The sequence below is a fragment of the Macaca thibetana genome, chromosome X (genome assembly GCF_024542745.1).
Source record: "Macaca thibetana thibetana isolate TM-01 chromosome X, ASM2454274v1, whole genome shotgun sequence".
In the NCBI taxonomy this organism is placed as follows: domain Eukaryota; kingdom Metazoa; phylum Chordata; class Mammalia; order Primates; family Cercopithecidae; genus Macaca; species Macaca thibetana.
In genome coordinates this window covers 125,708,361-125,725,534 of record NC_065598.1, presented here as the reverse complement: position 1 = coordinate 125,725,534, position 17,174 = coordinate 125,708,361, and the positions used below count along the sequence as shown (strand labels likewise).

Sequence of the window (17,174 nt, the reverse complement as noted above, 5' to 3'; positions counted from 1 at the left end):
AAAAACCCTTTAAAATGCATTAGGAAAAGCAAGGGCTGGTTAGCAGGTAGCATGTAGAGCTTTGTACCTTCTCTGGAGCAGGCACTGTAGAGTAATGGGTAGGTTTTCAAGCTCAGAAGTGACACAGGCCAGCCTGGTTTCATATCCCAGCTCTCCACCACTAAATAGCCATAAGATCTCTGATAAAGATCTTAACTTCTCTGTTATAGACTAGGCAAAATCAGACCTGGTATAAAAAGTCAATGGATCAAACTAGACTGGAGCAGACCAAGTACCAGTCTCCTAAAGATAAATGGTGAGTGAGTAACCCATTGTTGCAGAAGCAACATCCTCTGATTTCCAGGAAATTGAGATATAACAAGAAAAAAAAAGTGTCCTAGAACACACTTTTTTTTTTTTTCCACAGATTGTCTATCAGAGATTTACTGAATTCCCAATTAGCAGTTCTTAGTGGTGAAAAAAGAGGGTAATACCATCTCTCCAGAAAAGTTGATTTTGCCAAGATTTTTCACTGTGGCGATTAGACCTTCTATGGAGAGGTTACATTTTGAGTCTACGGGGAAATAACAGTGAACAGGGAATAAGTAATGGAATATCATCTGCTGTCCGTGTCCAGGTACATGGGAAAATACCCAGGAGCCAGAAAAAGAGCAATGTTTTCATTTTACGATATCAAAATGGGAAGACTCTCAGGGCTGAATGCTATAAAAAGAGTTAGAGAAAGTGGGTAAATTGAGCATTAATTAAAATTCCCCAGCCTTCTAATTTTTCCAATCAGTTGGGATTACATTAACATACATTTAACCCCTGCTGATTGTCCAGGGGACCTTCAATCTTGAGCTGTCTAATAAAATCGACTTAAAGACTTTGCAGTATATAAATCCTGGCAAACCAGCTGAGTGATCTGTGATGCTCCTTTGAAAAGCAAGATTCAAGTGGCTTATTGGTTCTCTATGCTGCTTCCTGCCTCACTTCTCAAAGATCAGCAATGACTCTGATTGCCCCAACATAGCTCCCCAGAGTGGATGCTTGGGTATAATTAGAATTGCTAAAAGCTCCTCCTTTTCCATTACCAGAGATTAGAGTTCTTTTTATTCCCGGTTATCTTGAATCTTTATACATGGAACTTTTCTTTGTCTCCATCCTGAGTGGTGATTGGGGTGCTATAGAACTTAGCATATTACCTGATTAATAGGTGGGCTTTGAATTTGCTCTCCTATGGGTTATCATTGCTGGTGCCCTGATTACTGTATTTCAGTTGGATTAGAAAATCAGGCCCAGACGACAAAGTGCTTTGAGCTGTTAATTAAGGAATGGGTACTATCCATTAAGGAAGATAGTATAGCCCATTACCCTGCTTGGTGGCATACCCCTAAATCTCAGCAAATGCTATTAAAGAGGCTTTCTACATTTACCCAAGGAAAATAAATAAATCCTCAGCATTCTTGACATTACTCTTAGTGCCTTTTATGCCCTTTTACTTAGAAGACAGTCGCCACAGAAGAATCACAGCACCTAAATAAGGGTGATGACTTCATCACAGAATTTTTTTTAATTAATTTTTATTTATTTTTTATTTATTTTGAGATGGAGTCTTGCTCTGTCGCCCAGGCTGGAGTGCAGTGGCAGGATCTCAGCTCACTGCAAGCTCCGCCTCCCAGGTTCAGGCCATTCTCCTGCCTCAGCCTCCCGAGTATCTGGGATTACAGGCGCGTGCCACCATGCCCAGCTGATTTTTTGTATTTTTAGTAGAGACAGGGTTTCACCGTGTTAGCCAGGATGGTCTCGATCTCCTGACCTCATGATCCACCTGCCTCGGCCTCCCAAAGAATTTTTAAATCCCGCAAATGTAGCCAGGGGATGGAGCCTTTGCCTTTTCATTGTTACATGTAACTGCTGCAGTAACCAGATGCTTTTTAGAGTCTCTCAGTGGACCTAAAGGTACATTAAAGGAAACTCAAACAGTATAAAAGTGATTACTAGCTTCACAAAAGGATTCTTCGCCACCTAATTCTCCTAAATAGTAAACTTAAGAAGCCTTTTTATTCTGAAACAGGATTGTGTTCTAAAGTCTCTAATTTTAAAACATGGCTCTAACTATATGGATACTCTTGAAAATTCTTTACCTTATATAGTCGGTGGGGGGGTTGTGTTCCGTGGTCAAAGCCATATGTGTCTTCATAGCTGTAGATTTCTCTATACATATGAGTGGTTCCTTCACAAACCCAGCCTTGTCTAAAGATCTGGGTGACGCAAGGATCTGGAAGTTTAGAAGTTCAGGTCTTAGCTACCATTCTACTCCAGACTTCTGGTAGGACTTTAGAAAGTCCCAGATTGGGAATTAAGAAAACTGGGTTCTATGATAGTAAATAATAATAACGCTACAATGATTGCTATTTATTGGGAACCTGCCAAGTGCTAGGCATTGAACCACATGCAATATAGACAGTATATTATCAATTATCCTACAATAACCCTTGTAAAGTAGGAGTAGCATCCCTGTTTTAAAGATGAAGAAAGAGGTTTTCAGGGGTTACATAATTTTCCCAAGGTCATACAGTCAGTCATGAAGTTAAGATTTAAATTTAGGTTTACCTGCTCCAAGTTCATGTTCCTTCTGTCTAATGTGGTGACCTGGAATGAGACATTTAACCTCACTCAGCTTTTTCCTCTGTAATATCAGAGATTTAGACTAAGTCAATCATTTTCAACCCTAACTACACATTACAACTGCCTGAGAAGCTTAAAAAGCAACAACAACAACAACAACAAAAATGAATGCACAGGCTACACCCCAGACCAATTAAATCAGACCCACTGGAGTGGGGCCCAGGCATTATTTAACTTCCAAATTGATTCGAATGTGCCACCAGAGTTAAGAATCACTGGAAATGTGATGGCTAGTTCTTAAAAACTCAAAAGCATAAGTCTCAAACAATTCTAGACCTCATCTTCTCCATTTTGGCCCAAACTACAACCTCTTCAGTGCCTGTGACTAAGATATTTCAGATTCCTGCTCACTAGGTTATTTTCCCTTTCCCTCTAATCCTCTCATATAGAACAAAAAACCAATACAGTGAGGTCTTGAAATTACAGACTTGTAAAAATTAACAGAAAGTTTGTAAGTTCCCCGAATTCCTTTACCCCTTTTTTTGACCAAATACAGGAAAAGAGAGTATTATGAGTAACTGATTATTCTTAGCCACACCAACAAGACAGAGAGTAGTAGCAAAGTGAGGAAGCTAGAGATCCTGATACCCAAGGAAGCTCCCAAATCAGCTGCTTGCCAACTTGAATAAGAGTCAGGTTGGGGGCCTTGGCCTAATCTATGAACAAGACATTTATTTTCGCATGTGAGCTATAATCACTGGTTGTTGAGCTCTCCAAATCTTGAGTTAGGAGAATTGTTGTTAAGAGCTGAGTGGAAAAGAATGGATTACACAAAATAAATCCTTGCAGATACAAAACCAATGCTAGAAAACCCATGACCATCATGCTTTGTTTTGTTGGGCTACAAACTGTAGGAGTTTGCTTGGAAAATGCTTTGATACATGTAAATAGCAACAAGGAGCTGGCAGATAGAAGAGGCTTTATGTATAAGATGAGTGCATTTTTTTTGAAGCAGAGGGAGAATCATCTCATTAAGTAGGTTTTTAATGATTCTCTATGGCCAAATTTATCTCACTTTAGTTAATGATTTCCCAGACGAGCTTGTTTTCTCTGCTGTCTTTCATATTTCCCTGTAAATGCTGCAAGGCTGACTCTGGACCTCACCTGTCCAGAAAGGAATTTGAGGAAAGGCTCACTGATTTAAAAAAACAACATAAAAGGGATGGTTTGTACTCTGATTTTGTGAAATCAAATCATTCTGACAGCTGTAGGCATTGTTGTTAAGTAGGTACCCCATCATTGTCAAATTAATCCTGAATCTGTTCCTTCAAAAAGCATTAATAGAGAGAATATAGTAACTACAATCTGAATTAAACAAATCCTCTCTCAGGAACCCTGGTTCTGAGGACTCTTGAAAATTACAGTTTAAACTGAGTGGGATTTTCTCCCACTAATTTCTTGGTTTTTTTTGTTTGTTTGTTTGTTTGTTTTATTATTATACGTTAAGTTCTAGGGTACATGTGCATAACATGCAGGTTTGTTACGTATGTATACTTGTGCCATGTTGGTGTGCTGCACCAATCAACTCGTCAGCACCCATCAACTCGTCATTTACATCAGGTATAACTCCCAATGCAATCCCTCCCCCCTCCCCCCTCAAAGGATTATAAATCATGCTGCTATAAAGACACATGCACACGTATGTTTATTGTGGCACTATTCACAATAGCAAAGACTTGGAATCAACCCAAATGTCCATCAGTGACAGACTGGATTAAGAAAATGTGGCACATATACACCATGGAATACTATGCAGCCATAAAAAAGGATGAGTTTGTGTCCTTTGTAGGGATATGGATGCAGCTGGAAACCATCATTCTTAGCAAACTATCACAAGAACAGAAAACCAAACACCGCATGTTCTCATTCATAGGTGGGAACTGAACAATGAGATCACTTGGACTCGGGAAGGGGAACTTCTCCCACTAATTTCTTAATAAAAATAACTAAAAATTTGGCATAGCTGGATTGTCACAACAAAAGTAATGAACAAAACTAAAGGACTCTGGATGGGACGGACAGATAGGCCTGGGTCTTTATGCTCCAGATATCATGGTCACCAAACTAATGGATAAAATGATTTTCAGGTTCACGCAGTCAGTTTTCTGTGGAGCAGAGATGAATACCTCAGAGGCCACGTCCTTCTGACACTCTTAGACAAAACTTTGACAGAGATAGCAGGGAAATGTTAGATTTTGAAGAGGTCTGTCCCAAGCAAACATTTTAATTTCAAATGTTTTTGCCCTTACACTTAGATCTCCCACCTCCTGCAACCCGAGAAAGACCACCAGGATGCAAAACAGTATTTGTGGGTGGCCTGCCTGAAAATGGGACAGAGCAAATCATCGTGGAAGTTTTCGAGCAGTGTGGAGAGATCATTGCCATTCGCAAGAGCAAGAAGAACTTCTGCCACATTCGCTTTGCTGAGGAGTACATGGTGGACAAAGCCCTGTATCTGTCTGGTAGGTGTTTAGATGTGGGGATTGTGCCCACCAGGCACCATGCAGATATTAAAGATAGGACTATTTGTGTCTATAGCAGCTAAGTTTGGGCTTAGTATTACCTGCTCTTGCCTTCAGAGATGGAAACTGAATGTTCCCATTCAACTTCTTCCTTTAAAGCTCTTCAGTAGCTCCCAGTTGTCTATGGGATAAATCCAGACTCCTCACATGTGACATCTAAAGGCCTTGACTGTGGGCTCTCTCTCTTAGAGTTATCCCCAAATCCCTCCTTCCCTTACACACCATGTCCCAACCACACTAAGTGAACTCGAATTCCCAGAATGTGCCATGGTGTTTTATGCCTTTTCCTCTGACTGGAATCACCTTGCCCACCACACACACCCCCTAAAGCTCCAGCTCAAGCACACCCTCCCTGGAAAGCTATCTCTGACCTGTCTCCCCACTCTGCCCAGCACTGCTTTAGGCACTCCTTCCTCAGGGCTTTCACAGCACCTGGTGCTTCCTCCCAACATGACACCTACTGTACCATGCTAGAACTGTCTCTTTCCATATCCGTCTCCCCCACCAGAGTATGAAATCCTTAAGGACAGGGACTGTGTCTTATTTAACATTGAATCCCCAGCATCTAGCACGTAACCTGGCAAAAGAGTAGATGCTCATAAATAGTTATGGAAGTCAGTCAGTTGTCAAATATTTATTGACTGCTAGGCAGAATGCTAGGTTGCTGGGGATACAGCAAAGACTGAGGCAGATAGACTTCCTGCCATCAACAATATTGCATTCTGGAAATGGCAAAATATAATATATATATGAAAACAAATAAATAAGTTACTTTCAGTACTGATAAGTGCTCTGAGGAAGATAAAAAATGTTAAGGTACCCAGAGTTGTTAGGGAAGGAAGTCTTCTCTGACATTTGAACTGAGACTTGAATAATGTGAAGAGAGATTGCCATGTGAACATCTTGGGGAAGAGCATTCCAAAGTAAGGAACACCAAGCCAAAGTCCCTGAGATGAAAATGGACTTGGTATGTTCAAGCAGAGAATAGAAGGTTAGTATGACTGGAGCACAGAAAATGAGAGATCTGAGAGATGAAATCTGAAAGGTAGGCAACTATGACAATGTGTTTTATTCTAGAAGCCACTAGAGGATTTTAAGGAATTCAGTGACATGATCTGATTTACATTTTAGAAATGTTACTTCTGAGCAGAAGATGGGCTGAGAGGTATGAGCAGAGGTGGTGACTGGGAACTAAGTTAACCAACTGTAATATTAGTCTAACCCAGAAGTGATGGTGGCTTGTACAGTACGGTGGTTGGAGTGGAGATAGTAAGAACTACTTTGCATAAAATCTCCTGTTTATAGTAAAAATTCATATTTAGGGTGTGTCTTGGTCCATTTTCTGTTGCTTATAACAGAATACCTGAAACTGGGTAATTTTTTTTTTTTTTTTTAAGATGGAGTCTTGCTCTTGTCACCCAGGCTGGAATGCAATGGCATGATCTCAGCTCACTGCAACCTCTGCCTCCTGGGTTCAAGCAATTCTCCTGCCTCAGCCTCCCGAGTAGGTGGGATTATAGGCACATGCCTGGCTAATTTTTGTATTTTTAGTAGAGATGGGATTTCACCTTGTTGGCCAGGCTGGTCTCGAACTCCTGACCTCGGGTGATCCACCTACCTCTGCTTCCCAAAGTGCTAGGATTACAGGTGTGAGCCATCATGCCTGGCGAAGCTGGGTAATTTATAAAGAAAAGGAATTTATTTTTTACAGTTATGGAGGCTGGAAGTCCAAGGTCTAGGTGGCACACCTGGTAAGGGGCTTCTTGCTCTCTACAGAGAGTTAGTGCAGGTCTTTCTTCCTCTTCTTATAAAGCCACCAATCCTACTCTCATGACAACCCATTAATCCATTAATCCATGAATGGATGAATCCATTCATGTGGACAGATCCTTCATGACCCAATCACCTCTTAAAGGCCCCAGCTCTTAATACTGCCACATTGAACTACTTCCTTGCCTAACAGTAATGGTTTGGAAGAATTCAGTCTAAGTGCTAGACATTTCATGATGACAGCATCTTCATTCATATAACAGGTGCTTATTGAACATCTTTCTTCTGTAAACTCTTGTGCTAGATTCTGTGCAGAGTAGAAAATGAGTAAAACTTAGTTCTTCCCCTTAATGAATTTAGGGTTAGTATGTAGTCATACACTTACTTATTAAAGAAAAATGTACTTAGTGCTAGGCATTACTCAATACACTGATATGACACACACACTGCTAATAAGAGATTAAAAGTTATAAGTGCCATGAAGGAGGAAGTGAGGGAGGAAGGTAGGAGAGAGAGAACGAGAATATTTCTAACTTCTAACTGGGGCCATCAAGAAAGGTAGCTTTTGGACTAAGTCTTTGACAAAGGGAAAACATTTGCTTGTGGACAATGGGGCATAAAAACAGCATGAGCAAAAGTACAAAGGTGGTAAGCTTTGGCAAACATTCAGGAAACAGCGAGTAGTGGTTTGTTTACTAAGTAGACATGAGAGGAGGAGGCAAAATATCAGTTATTAGCACACTCCGAAAGGCTTAACAGTTGGGTCTTTACTCCTCAGGTAATAGGGAATTGAAGAAATTTTTGAACAAGGAAGATAATTGTTTCCGCAAGATTAATTTGACAGCTCTATATAAAACTGTATTAGAAGAGAGATGAAAAAAGAGGAGAGGAGGTCAGTTAGAAGCTTGTTGTAATAGGCCAGGGAAAAGGTAACAAAGGTTTGAAAAAGTAGGCTAGTAACATGGGGAAGGAAAGGAGGCAGTGTAGATGGAGAATACTCTTATTACAGTTGGTAAGTGCTATAGAATCTAACTACCAAAAATTCGGCAGCACTTAACAATGATAACAGAGCATTCCACGAGACTATTTTAATAAGAACATAAAGGTCTCAAAAAACCCTGCATAGTTGTACTTAGAAGACGATACACTGTTCAGGAAGCATCCATCTAAACATCACCAAAATCAGCTCTCTGTTAACAGCCACCTCCTAGAAACATTCTTAGGGCTGCCAAAAGAAAGGGGATTTCAATCAGTGATATGAAAACAACTAAATTTTGCCCTTTAAATTTGAATCTGTCCCTTGAAAGTGCACAAGTGCTAGCAATCTCCTGAATGGGGTGGCTGTTATCTCATTATGTAAAAGAAAGCAGTTAAAACAAACAAACAAAAAAATCCCTTACAAAAGGGGGCTAGAAAATGTGGAGGTCATCATTTTTTTTCTGATGGAATTGGAACACCTTTGGGAGCTGGCACTGTGCACAGTGCACCCACCCCATAGCATTCTAGCATGTTTAATGAGGTTTATGTAGAGCTTTCATCTCATCCTCTCATTTGATCCTCTCCACAGTTCTGGGAGAGTAGGCAAGGTAATGATTAGTAGCCCCATTTTTCTGATGGCTCAGATGATCAAATAAGATGAATGGATGTGCAAGTGTATTATAAACTGTAAAGAGCCCTGGAAAGACTTGCTTATGAAATGTATTCATTCTTCCTTTTTCTAAAAAGAATGTGTGACAGTTTTAGCATTACTGGGTAATATTATTCTTTGTAACAGCTTTAATTAGCTATAATAATTTAATTTTAATGAGGTATAATAATTGACATACAATGATCTTAACATATTTCAAAAATACAATTATATAATATTCTATATATGTATTCAGGTGTGAAACCATCACCAACAATGGAAATAATGAATATGTCTGTTATCCCCAAGAGCTTCCTTTACACACCTTTCGTAATCCTGTCCTTCTACCCTTCCCTACTCCCATCTCAGGCAACCATTTATCTGTTCTCTATCAGATTAGTGTGGATTTTCTAGAACTTTATATGAATGGAATCACACATTATGTATGCTCTTCCTTCCTTTCTATAGATCCAGATTTCCACTTGGTGTCATTTTCCCTATGCTTGAATTTCCTTTAACATTTTTTGTAGAGCAGGTCTGTTCCTGATGAATTATTTCAACATTGATTTGAAAAAGTATTTCACCTTTCTTTTTGAAAGATGTTTGTCCTCTGTCAAATGTTGTTCCACTATTTTCTTGCTTGCATTGTATCCAACAAGAAATGTGATGTTATCTTTATCTGTGTTTCTCTGTACATAATGTGTCTTTTGTCCATGGATGCTTTTAAGATATTTATTTTATTGCTGGTTTTGAGCAATTCAATTATGATATGCTTTGATGTAATTTTCTTCTTGTTTCTTGTGCTTGGGGTTCATTGGATCTGTCAGTTTGGATCAAATGTGGAAAATTTTCTCCCCTCATTTAATTTTTTTCTGCTCTCTCCCCTCTCTTTTGGTGCTCCAATTAGGCATATATTAGGCCCCTTGAAGTTGTCTTGCAGCTCACTGGTATTCTGTTCTTTTTTTTTTTTTTTTCAGTCTTTTTTCTTTCTGTATTTTATTACAGATAGTTTCTGTTGCTATGTCTTCAAGTTCATTCATTTTTTTCATTATAGATTCAGGGGGTACATGTACAAGTTTGTTACATGAGTATATTGTGTAATAGTGAGCTTTGGATTTCTAATATACCCATCACCCAAATAGTGATTATTGTATCCAATAGTTAATTTCAACCCTCATCCCCCTCCCACACTCCTCACTTTTGGAGTCCCCAGTGTCTATTATCTATCTTTATGTGTATCCATTGTTTAGCTCCCACTTATAAGTGAGAACATATGGTATTTGATTTTCTGTTTCTGAGTTATTTCACTTAGGATAATGGCCTGCATTTACATTTTAAAGTATTACTAAATCCAAAAGCCCAGTCTTCATATAATCCAGTGAGACAGGAGAAAATAAATGCTTCTCTTTTGCTGCTTTCAGAATTTTTTCCTTCACTTTGGATAGTCTGATGCCTATATGCCCTGGTGATGTTCTTCTTGCAAAATACCTTCCAGGTGTTCTCTGAGCTTCTTGTACCTGGATGTCTACATCCCTTGCAAGACCACGGAAATTTTCCTGGATTATTCCCTCAAATATGTTTTTCAAAGTTTTTACTTTTACTCTTCTCACTCAGGAATGCCTGTTACTCATAGGTGTGATTGCTTTACAGAATCCCATATTTCTCAAAGGCTTTATTCATTGTTTTAAATTCCTTTTTTATTATTTTTGCCTGACTGGGTCAATTCAAAAGAGCAGTGTTCAAGCTCTGAAATTCTTTCTTCTGCTTGGTATAGCCTGTTATTAAAGCTTTCTACTGTATTTTCTAATTCCTTCAGTGAATTTTTAATTTCCAGAAGTTCTGGGTTTTTTTTTTTTTTTTTTTTTTTTTAAGATCTCTATCTTTTCTTTCATATCCTGCATTGTTTTTCTGATTGCTTTGTGTTAGTTTTCAACTTTCTCTTGGATCTCATTGAGCTTCCTTACAATCCATATTTTGAATTCTTGATCTGTCATTTCAGAATTTTCATTTTGGTTAGGATCCATTGCTAGACAGCTAGTGTGATCTTTCTGGGGTGTTGCAACACCCTGAGTTCTTACACTGGTTCCTTCTCACATGGTTACGCTGTCACTTCTTATTTTTGAATCTAATTTCATTTGGATGGGACTTTTTTCCCCCCTTGAAGGTGTGACTGTAGCGTATGTTGGGTAGGGTCCTTTGGCTTTGCTTCTTTAGCCCTGTGCACTTCTGTCAGCAGGTGTCCTATTGTGCTGTGCAGTTCAACCTCCTGGTGAGTAGGTGGCGCCTACAGGTAAGAGCCACCTGTGGCAGAAGCAGATCAGTATGTGCTGGTTTTTTTCTTACTGTGAGGTGCTCTCTGTTCTTTCAGGTGATGGGCTGGTCCGTGAAATTCCAGGTTCCCTATTCAGCCCAGGGAGAGTGGATAGAGGACAAAGCTGGGTGGAGCTGGACAACCAAGCTCACCCACGAATAACCCAATGATGAACACAGGCAGCACCCCTGACAGGAGTGGCTAGGGAAACTCTTGGAGAAATGTGCTGCGGTCTTTTCAGGGGATGAGGGGGCCACATCAACTCCACTTCCTAGACAGACAGGATCACAATGTTTCTCTGTCACAACCGTCTCCTGGGGCTCCTGACTCAGTTTATACACTGTCCATCTATCTCCAGGCTACCATGTAGCTGAAAGGAGTGACTTTGGGGAGGAAGCTCTTCCCTCAGCCCAGTACAGCCAGCTTTGTGGCTCACCTATTCTCTGACACAGCTTTGTGTAGACAGGGGGGCGGGCTCTGCCTTTCAGCATCTGAGAGTGGGTGGCAACTGTGGGGGTGCCGGCTGATTGGGTCCAACCTCAGGCCTTGGGGCAAGTGATCAGGTGCCAGCAGTGATGGACTGAACTAAGCAGTCCCCCAATTCCCAGGCCCCTAAGTGGCCCACTGGATAGTGTGTGGGGGTCCTGGAGGGACTCCACCAGGACCAGGCCAGCAGGCTTATTCTCAGGCTCCCAGGGTTCAGGTGGTGGCTGCGATAAGGAGGGCAGGCTGGTCCCCAGTCACCAGTAGAACTCTCAGGTGGGGGCAGGCAGAAGGCTCAGGTGCTGGGAGCCCCCAGGTTCATTAATTTTTTTCTTATGCAGCATCTAATTTGCCATCAGTCCTGTCCGGTGATGTTTTTTTCAGCTTAGACATTGTAGCTTAAGCCTGTAGATGTTTGATTGTGGGTCTTTTTGTATCTTTCATGTTTCTCCTTAATATGGCCAGTCTTTTCTCTAGCTTCTTGAGCATGTGAAATCAAATTTTCATCGTTGTTTTTATATCCTTATCTACTAATTAAATTATCTGCATCACTTCTGGGTCTGTTTGGATTGGCTGATTTTTTAAAATCTTTATTATGGGTCATATTTCCTGAATCTTTGCATATCAAGTAATTTTTTATTAAAGTTTACCTTATTTGGTGACAGATATTTTTATTTCTATAAATAGTCTTGAGTTTTGTTCTAATTGCAGTTAAGTAACTTGAGAAAATTTTGGTTCTTTTAGGTCTTGCTTCTTAAGTTTTGTTCAGCAAGACCAGAGCAGTTTAGGGCTAATTTTTCTCCACTATTAAGGCAGAACCCTTCCGATCACCCAGTACCAGAAGTGTGAGTTTTTCTGCTCTGGTTGGTAGGAAAAGGAGCTATTCCCAACCCTATGGGAGCTTTTCAGGGATTGTTACCTCTAATGCTCAGGTAGTTTCCCACACATATAGACATTAGTACTCAGCTAAATAATAGTGGAGGACCCTCTGCATATCTCTGAAGCTCTTTCTCTGTGCAGCTTTCTTCTTTCTGGTGCTCTGCCTTATGAACTCTATTTCCATATTCTCCCTAGACTCCCAGTTCAGTCTCCTCAACTTGGGAACACCATCATGCCCTGCCTGAGTTCCCTTCCCTGTGCTGAGGCCCAGAAACTCTCCAGGAAATAAACCAGGGCAGTCATAGGGATCACTTCGTTTGGTTCTTGTCTCTCTGTGATCCCTGTCTTCATTGTCTTATGTATAGTATCTTTAAAAAGCATTATTTCATATATTTTATTCATATTTTTAGTTGTTTAAGGTAGGAGGGCAAATCTATCCCCTGTTACTCTATCTTAGCCAGAAGCAAAAGTCTGTGTTGGGTATTATTCTTGAGAGGCAGGTTAGAATGGAGGAAAGCACAGAGTCTAACGTCCTAGATTCAAGAGCCAGCTCTACAGTTTGCTAATTGTCTGACCCAGAGCAAGCCACTTAACCTCCCTAACCTCTTTTGATGCTCAGTTTTCTGTTTGGTATAATGTTTACCCTGCAAGCTTGTGCTGAGAATGAAATGAGATAAATTCCTATGGAAGTATCTAGCTGAGCTCTTGAAACTTAAAAAGTACTTAGTTTTTTCCCCACTTTTTGTTAAGAGACATGACTTGGGTAAGTATAGCTGGCACAAAAAGAGGAGGTAGGGAGTTGAATACTGGTTTTCTGAATCCCAGTCCTATACTACTATATTATAATCACACTACATCTCTTTTTTAAGGATCCCAAATTATATGTCACGTGGGTCACACACCACTCCCCATCATTTTTTTTTTTTTGTCAGAAAAAAAAAAATGGTTCACAGTTGACAAATGCTTCTAGGAAACAATTTTAGGGATTAAAATGCCAAGTTAATGCATTTCAGTTTTACCAAAATCTTTGTGATAGTATAATGGACACTCTTGAATTTATTTAAAGACAAGTTCATTTGAGGCCACCTTTTCCATTCTTCCCAGCCCTTAGTACCATATAAGGATCATGCTTGATATTATTACCCACGGAGTCAACCTCAGCCAGAGGTAAGGTATTAGATGGAGGAATGGAACTCTTAAGAACAAGACTAACCCAACCCATAGAATGTGACCTGTTATCAGAGATAATTTAAGTCTTTTGATGATTTACTTGCTAAGCATCGGAGAGAATTTGGAGTTGTGTGGTCACTTGGAACTGCTGCAGTGACATCTGAAACACTGAACTTGGAAAAGTATTTATAGTCTTTCATGTCTCTCTCTCTCTCTCTCTCCCTCCCCCCACCCCGCCACCCCCCACTCTCCCTCTCTCCTCTCCCTTTCACCCTCCTGTGAACTTAGGTTACCGCATTCGCCTGGGCTCTAGTACTGACAAGAAGGACACAGGCAGACTCCACGTTGATTTCGCACAGGCTCGAGATGACCTGTATGAGTGGGAGTGTAAACAGCGTATGCTAGCCAGAGAGGAGCGCCATCGTAGAAGAATGGAAGAAGAAAGATTGCGTCCACCATCTCCACCCCCAGTGGTCCACTATTCAGATCACGAATGCAGCATTGTTGCTGAAAAATTAAAAGGTATCAAAGGCACTCAAGCTTCATGATTAAAAGAACTCTTTCCTTTAGAGAAGTGTAATAAATATAATTGTGTTGTTGACAGTTGCCCTTTGAGTTTCCTACTACTGGATTCTAAGCATTTCTTGTGTTGAAGCCTTGCAGATAGAGGGGTGTACCTAGTAACTCAAGAACCAGGAAATGTATCCCTACTACCTGTGTCTCTGCTCCTTCATTGTCTCAAGGAATGGCATTTTTCTCTTCAGACATCAGGCGGCTAGAAATAAACAAGTTTTCCTCACTTTTCCACTTCAGAGAATTTTAGGCATGATCTATGTGACTTGGAACCTGTAAGAGCCCTCTTTTATAGTGGATACAAGTTAGGTTTTAATTCCAAGTCAAATGAGTGAATCTGGATGATAGGATTTGATGTGTTCCTGAAAAACTCTGGTAAAATTCTCATTTTAAAGACGAGAAAATTAAGGTCCAGAAAGTAGTCATGCTGTACATTCTTCTTAGATTACTCAAAGACTTAGCCACCACCAACTAAAAAGTAAAGACTTTTAAATCACTTTAAAACACCAATTTATTTAAAACAGTGACTCTGGAGACATGTAGACATTGCTTAATCAGACTGCTTTCCCATTAGTTTTGATTCTTGTTCCCCTTGTTTGACTCTCAGCCATTTTGTTAATTTAACATTAATTGCTCTGCCTGGTCTCCTGTCTTAGTAGCTCAAATCCAGTCTTTCTCATTTTCTGAGTATAGATGATTTTATTGGATGAATGCTGGTGTCCCATTGATCTTATTGGTAACACCAATCCAGCTCTAATGGTATGAATTTTCCCTTCTTCTTGTGCTCTCAGCTCAGCAAGATACTGCTAATCCTACTTTCCAAATAGGTTTCCTTCACCAGACATGTTTGTACCTCATAGCCTAAGGGATTCACACATGTAAGAAATTGGTTTTGACTTTCTTTAAGGGAAAAGCAGAAAATCTAGAGTCCAGAATAGAGGCACAGAAATAATGGTACATTTTGAAAAACTGGAAAGGCTGAAAGCATTGGTAAGATGCCAGGTCCAAGACTTGCCTATTTGCACAACACCAAACAAATCAGTTTAAGTTTAAAAAAAAATGAATTTAATGGGTGTGTGACCCTCAAGAGAAGCAAAAACTGAGCATCAACATAAAGTCTATATCTAAGTAATAAAGTGAAAAGCTGCTATAAGGGGAGGCTGATTGCTTGTTATATGTCTGCACTGAAAAAGGGGCAAGAGGCAGGAAGTTCAAATTGCAGTGAAAGAAATTTCCATTTGACATAAGGGTTTCTAGCCAGAGAAGGATGTGAAGCCCTTGAATAGATCCAAATGGGCTCTCCCTCTCTGGAGCCTTTAAGAACAGAATGCGTAAGTGGCTATCTTGGGGAGCTGAACCAGAAGCTTTGGAAGAGCTGTGCTCTTAACTATCTTAACTAATCACAGAATAACTCCTAACTAGCTGCAGAAATCTACATGGAGGGTTCTTCAGGCAAGAGAAAAAAGGATATGGAGAAATATAGAAATAAAATAAATTGCATCAAAATAAATTGTGACTGGGACTGAGTGGAAGGCCTGGGGCTGTGGATTGAACACAGGAGTGATACTATAAAAGGTTGAAGATGTACATGTTTGTGTCTAAAGAATGACCCACTTAACTCTTCCCTGAGGCTCCTCCCAACACTGTAATTCCATGGATCCAAGGTAAAGTTACTGTCAAATTCGAGTTAAACTCAGGATTCAACTTTGCTTTTCCTCATTAAAACACAGGACTATAGAATTCTGAAGTTCCCTCACTAATTCATGTTTTTTTTTCTCTCTCTCCCCTCTGCCCCCTGCCCCCTTCTCTCTCTCTCTCTCTCTCTCTCTCTCTCTCTCTCTCACACACAGACACACACACACACACACACACAGTCAGAGAGGGTAAGAGATTTGCAATACATGAAAGCTATATATCAGTGCAGAAAACTTTTTTCAAGGAAACATTTCTCTTTCTGAAAATTCATCATAGACCACAACCAATCTGACTGCATTGATCCTTCCATTCTTCCTGTTTGTCTGCCTGCCTACTGCCTGTGTGTGCACGTGTGTGTATGTGTGGCTCCTCATCCTCATCAATTCATTTACCCACCACTGCCAAAAACCATGATGCCCTCTTTGCCAGCATGTTGGGAAAATAGATCAAAATGTGGTTACCTTTGTTGGTTATAAAAATACATTTTTTTCAGATGATTCCAAATTCTCAGAAGCTGTACAGACCTTGCTCACTTGGATAGAGCGAGGAGAGGTCAACCGTCGTAGCGCCAACAACTTCTACTCCATGATCCAGTCAGCCAACAGCCATGTCCGCCGCCTGGTGAATGAGAAAGCTGCCCATGAGAAAGATATGGAAGAAGCAAAGGAGAAGTTCAAGCAGGCCCTTTCTGGAATTCTCATTCAATGTGAGTGGAACTTAGAGTTCTGCTGGAATGAGGATAAGTCACTTCACTTAGTTACTTGCTCTCTATGGGAGCCCAGGTCTCCAGAGCCATCCTGTGTTAAGGCTCAAGGCTCCCTTTTTCACTGCCTTGTGCTCTCCTTGTATTGCCAAATGCCCATGCTCCAGTTTCACAGGAGACATGTGGGCACCTGCTAGCTTCATTTTCTCTGGTATATCTACTTCAACTCCTTAGAAACAGTGATCCTGAAGCCACATCCTGTACTTCTACAGCCCTGGGCCTCAGTAGAGGACTGGGTATTTTATTGCTAAAGTTACAATGTAGCATCAACATTTTAAAGCTGCTTTTCTTCAGATTTGCATAATTATCATCATGTAATATGCCTTCTAGAAACTCCATTTCAAAGATCAATGTAATTATATTTCCCAATGTGATTGGATAAAACTCAAATTTTCTACTTCTACATTTTTGATTTAGTTTACTTTCTTCTGCTACCTTTGCTGGATGTCATAGACACTGGGACAAGGTGAGAAACTACCAAAATGGCCATTTTCAAAAAGAAGTTCTGCTCCAAACCTATCTAAGGTCTCTGAAATGAGCCAGATCAGATAAATTATCAAGTAATTTTTTGTTTACCGCATTATAAAATTATACACTCTTATTTTTTCAGTAAGAAAGAGTATTCACCTTAAGAGTAAGGGTACAGTTTTATGATTTTGCTTTTAAACAATTATAGTCCACTCTTTCCAAACTTGACTTCCCTGTACTTGA

At 40.1% G+C, this 17,174-nt stretch overlaps 1 protein-coding gene across 4 annotated transcripts in view; it reads left to right on the top strand.

Moving 5' to 3' along the window:
- ENOX2 (ecto-NOX disulfide-thiol exchanger 2) overlaps positions 1 to 17,174 on the top strand; it is a 296,553-nt gene that overhangs the window by 233,538 nt on the left and 45,841 nt on the right. For all 4 annotated transcript variants that reach the window (XM_050777529.1, XM_050777527.1, XM_050777526.1 and 1 more), the window contains 3 exons: positions 4,926 to 5,132; positions 13,721 to 13,954; positions 16,194 to 16,406. In XM_050777529.1, the coding sequence (XP_050633486.1) occupies positions 4,926 to 5,132; positions 13,721 to 13,954; positions 16,194 to 16,406 (654 nt within the window). The remainder of the gene's footprint in view (positions 1 to 4,925; positions 5,133 to 13,720; positions 13,955 to 16,193; positions 16,407 to 17,174) is intronic.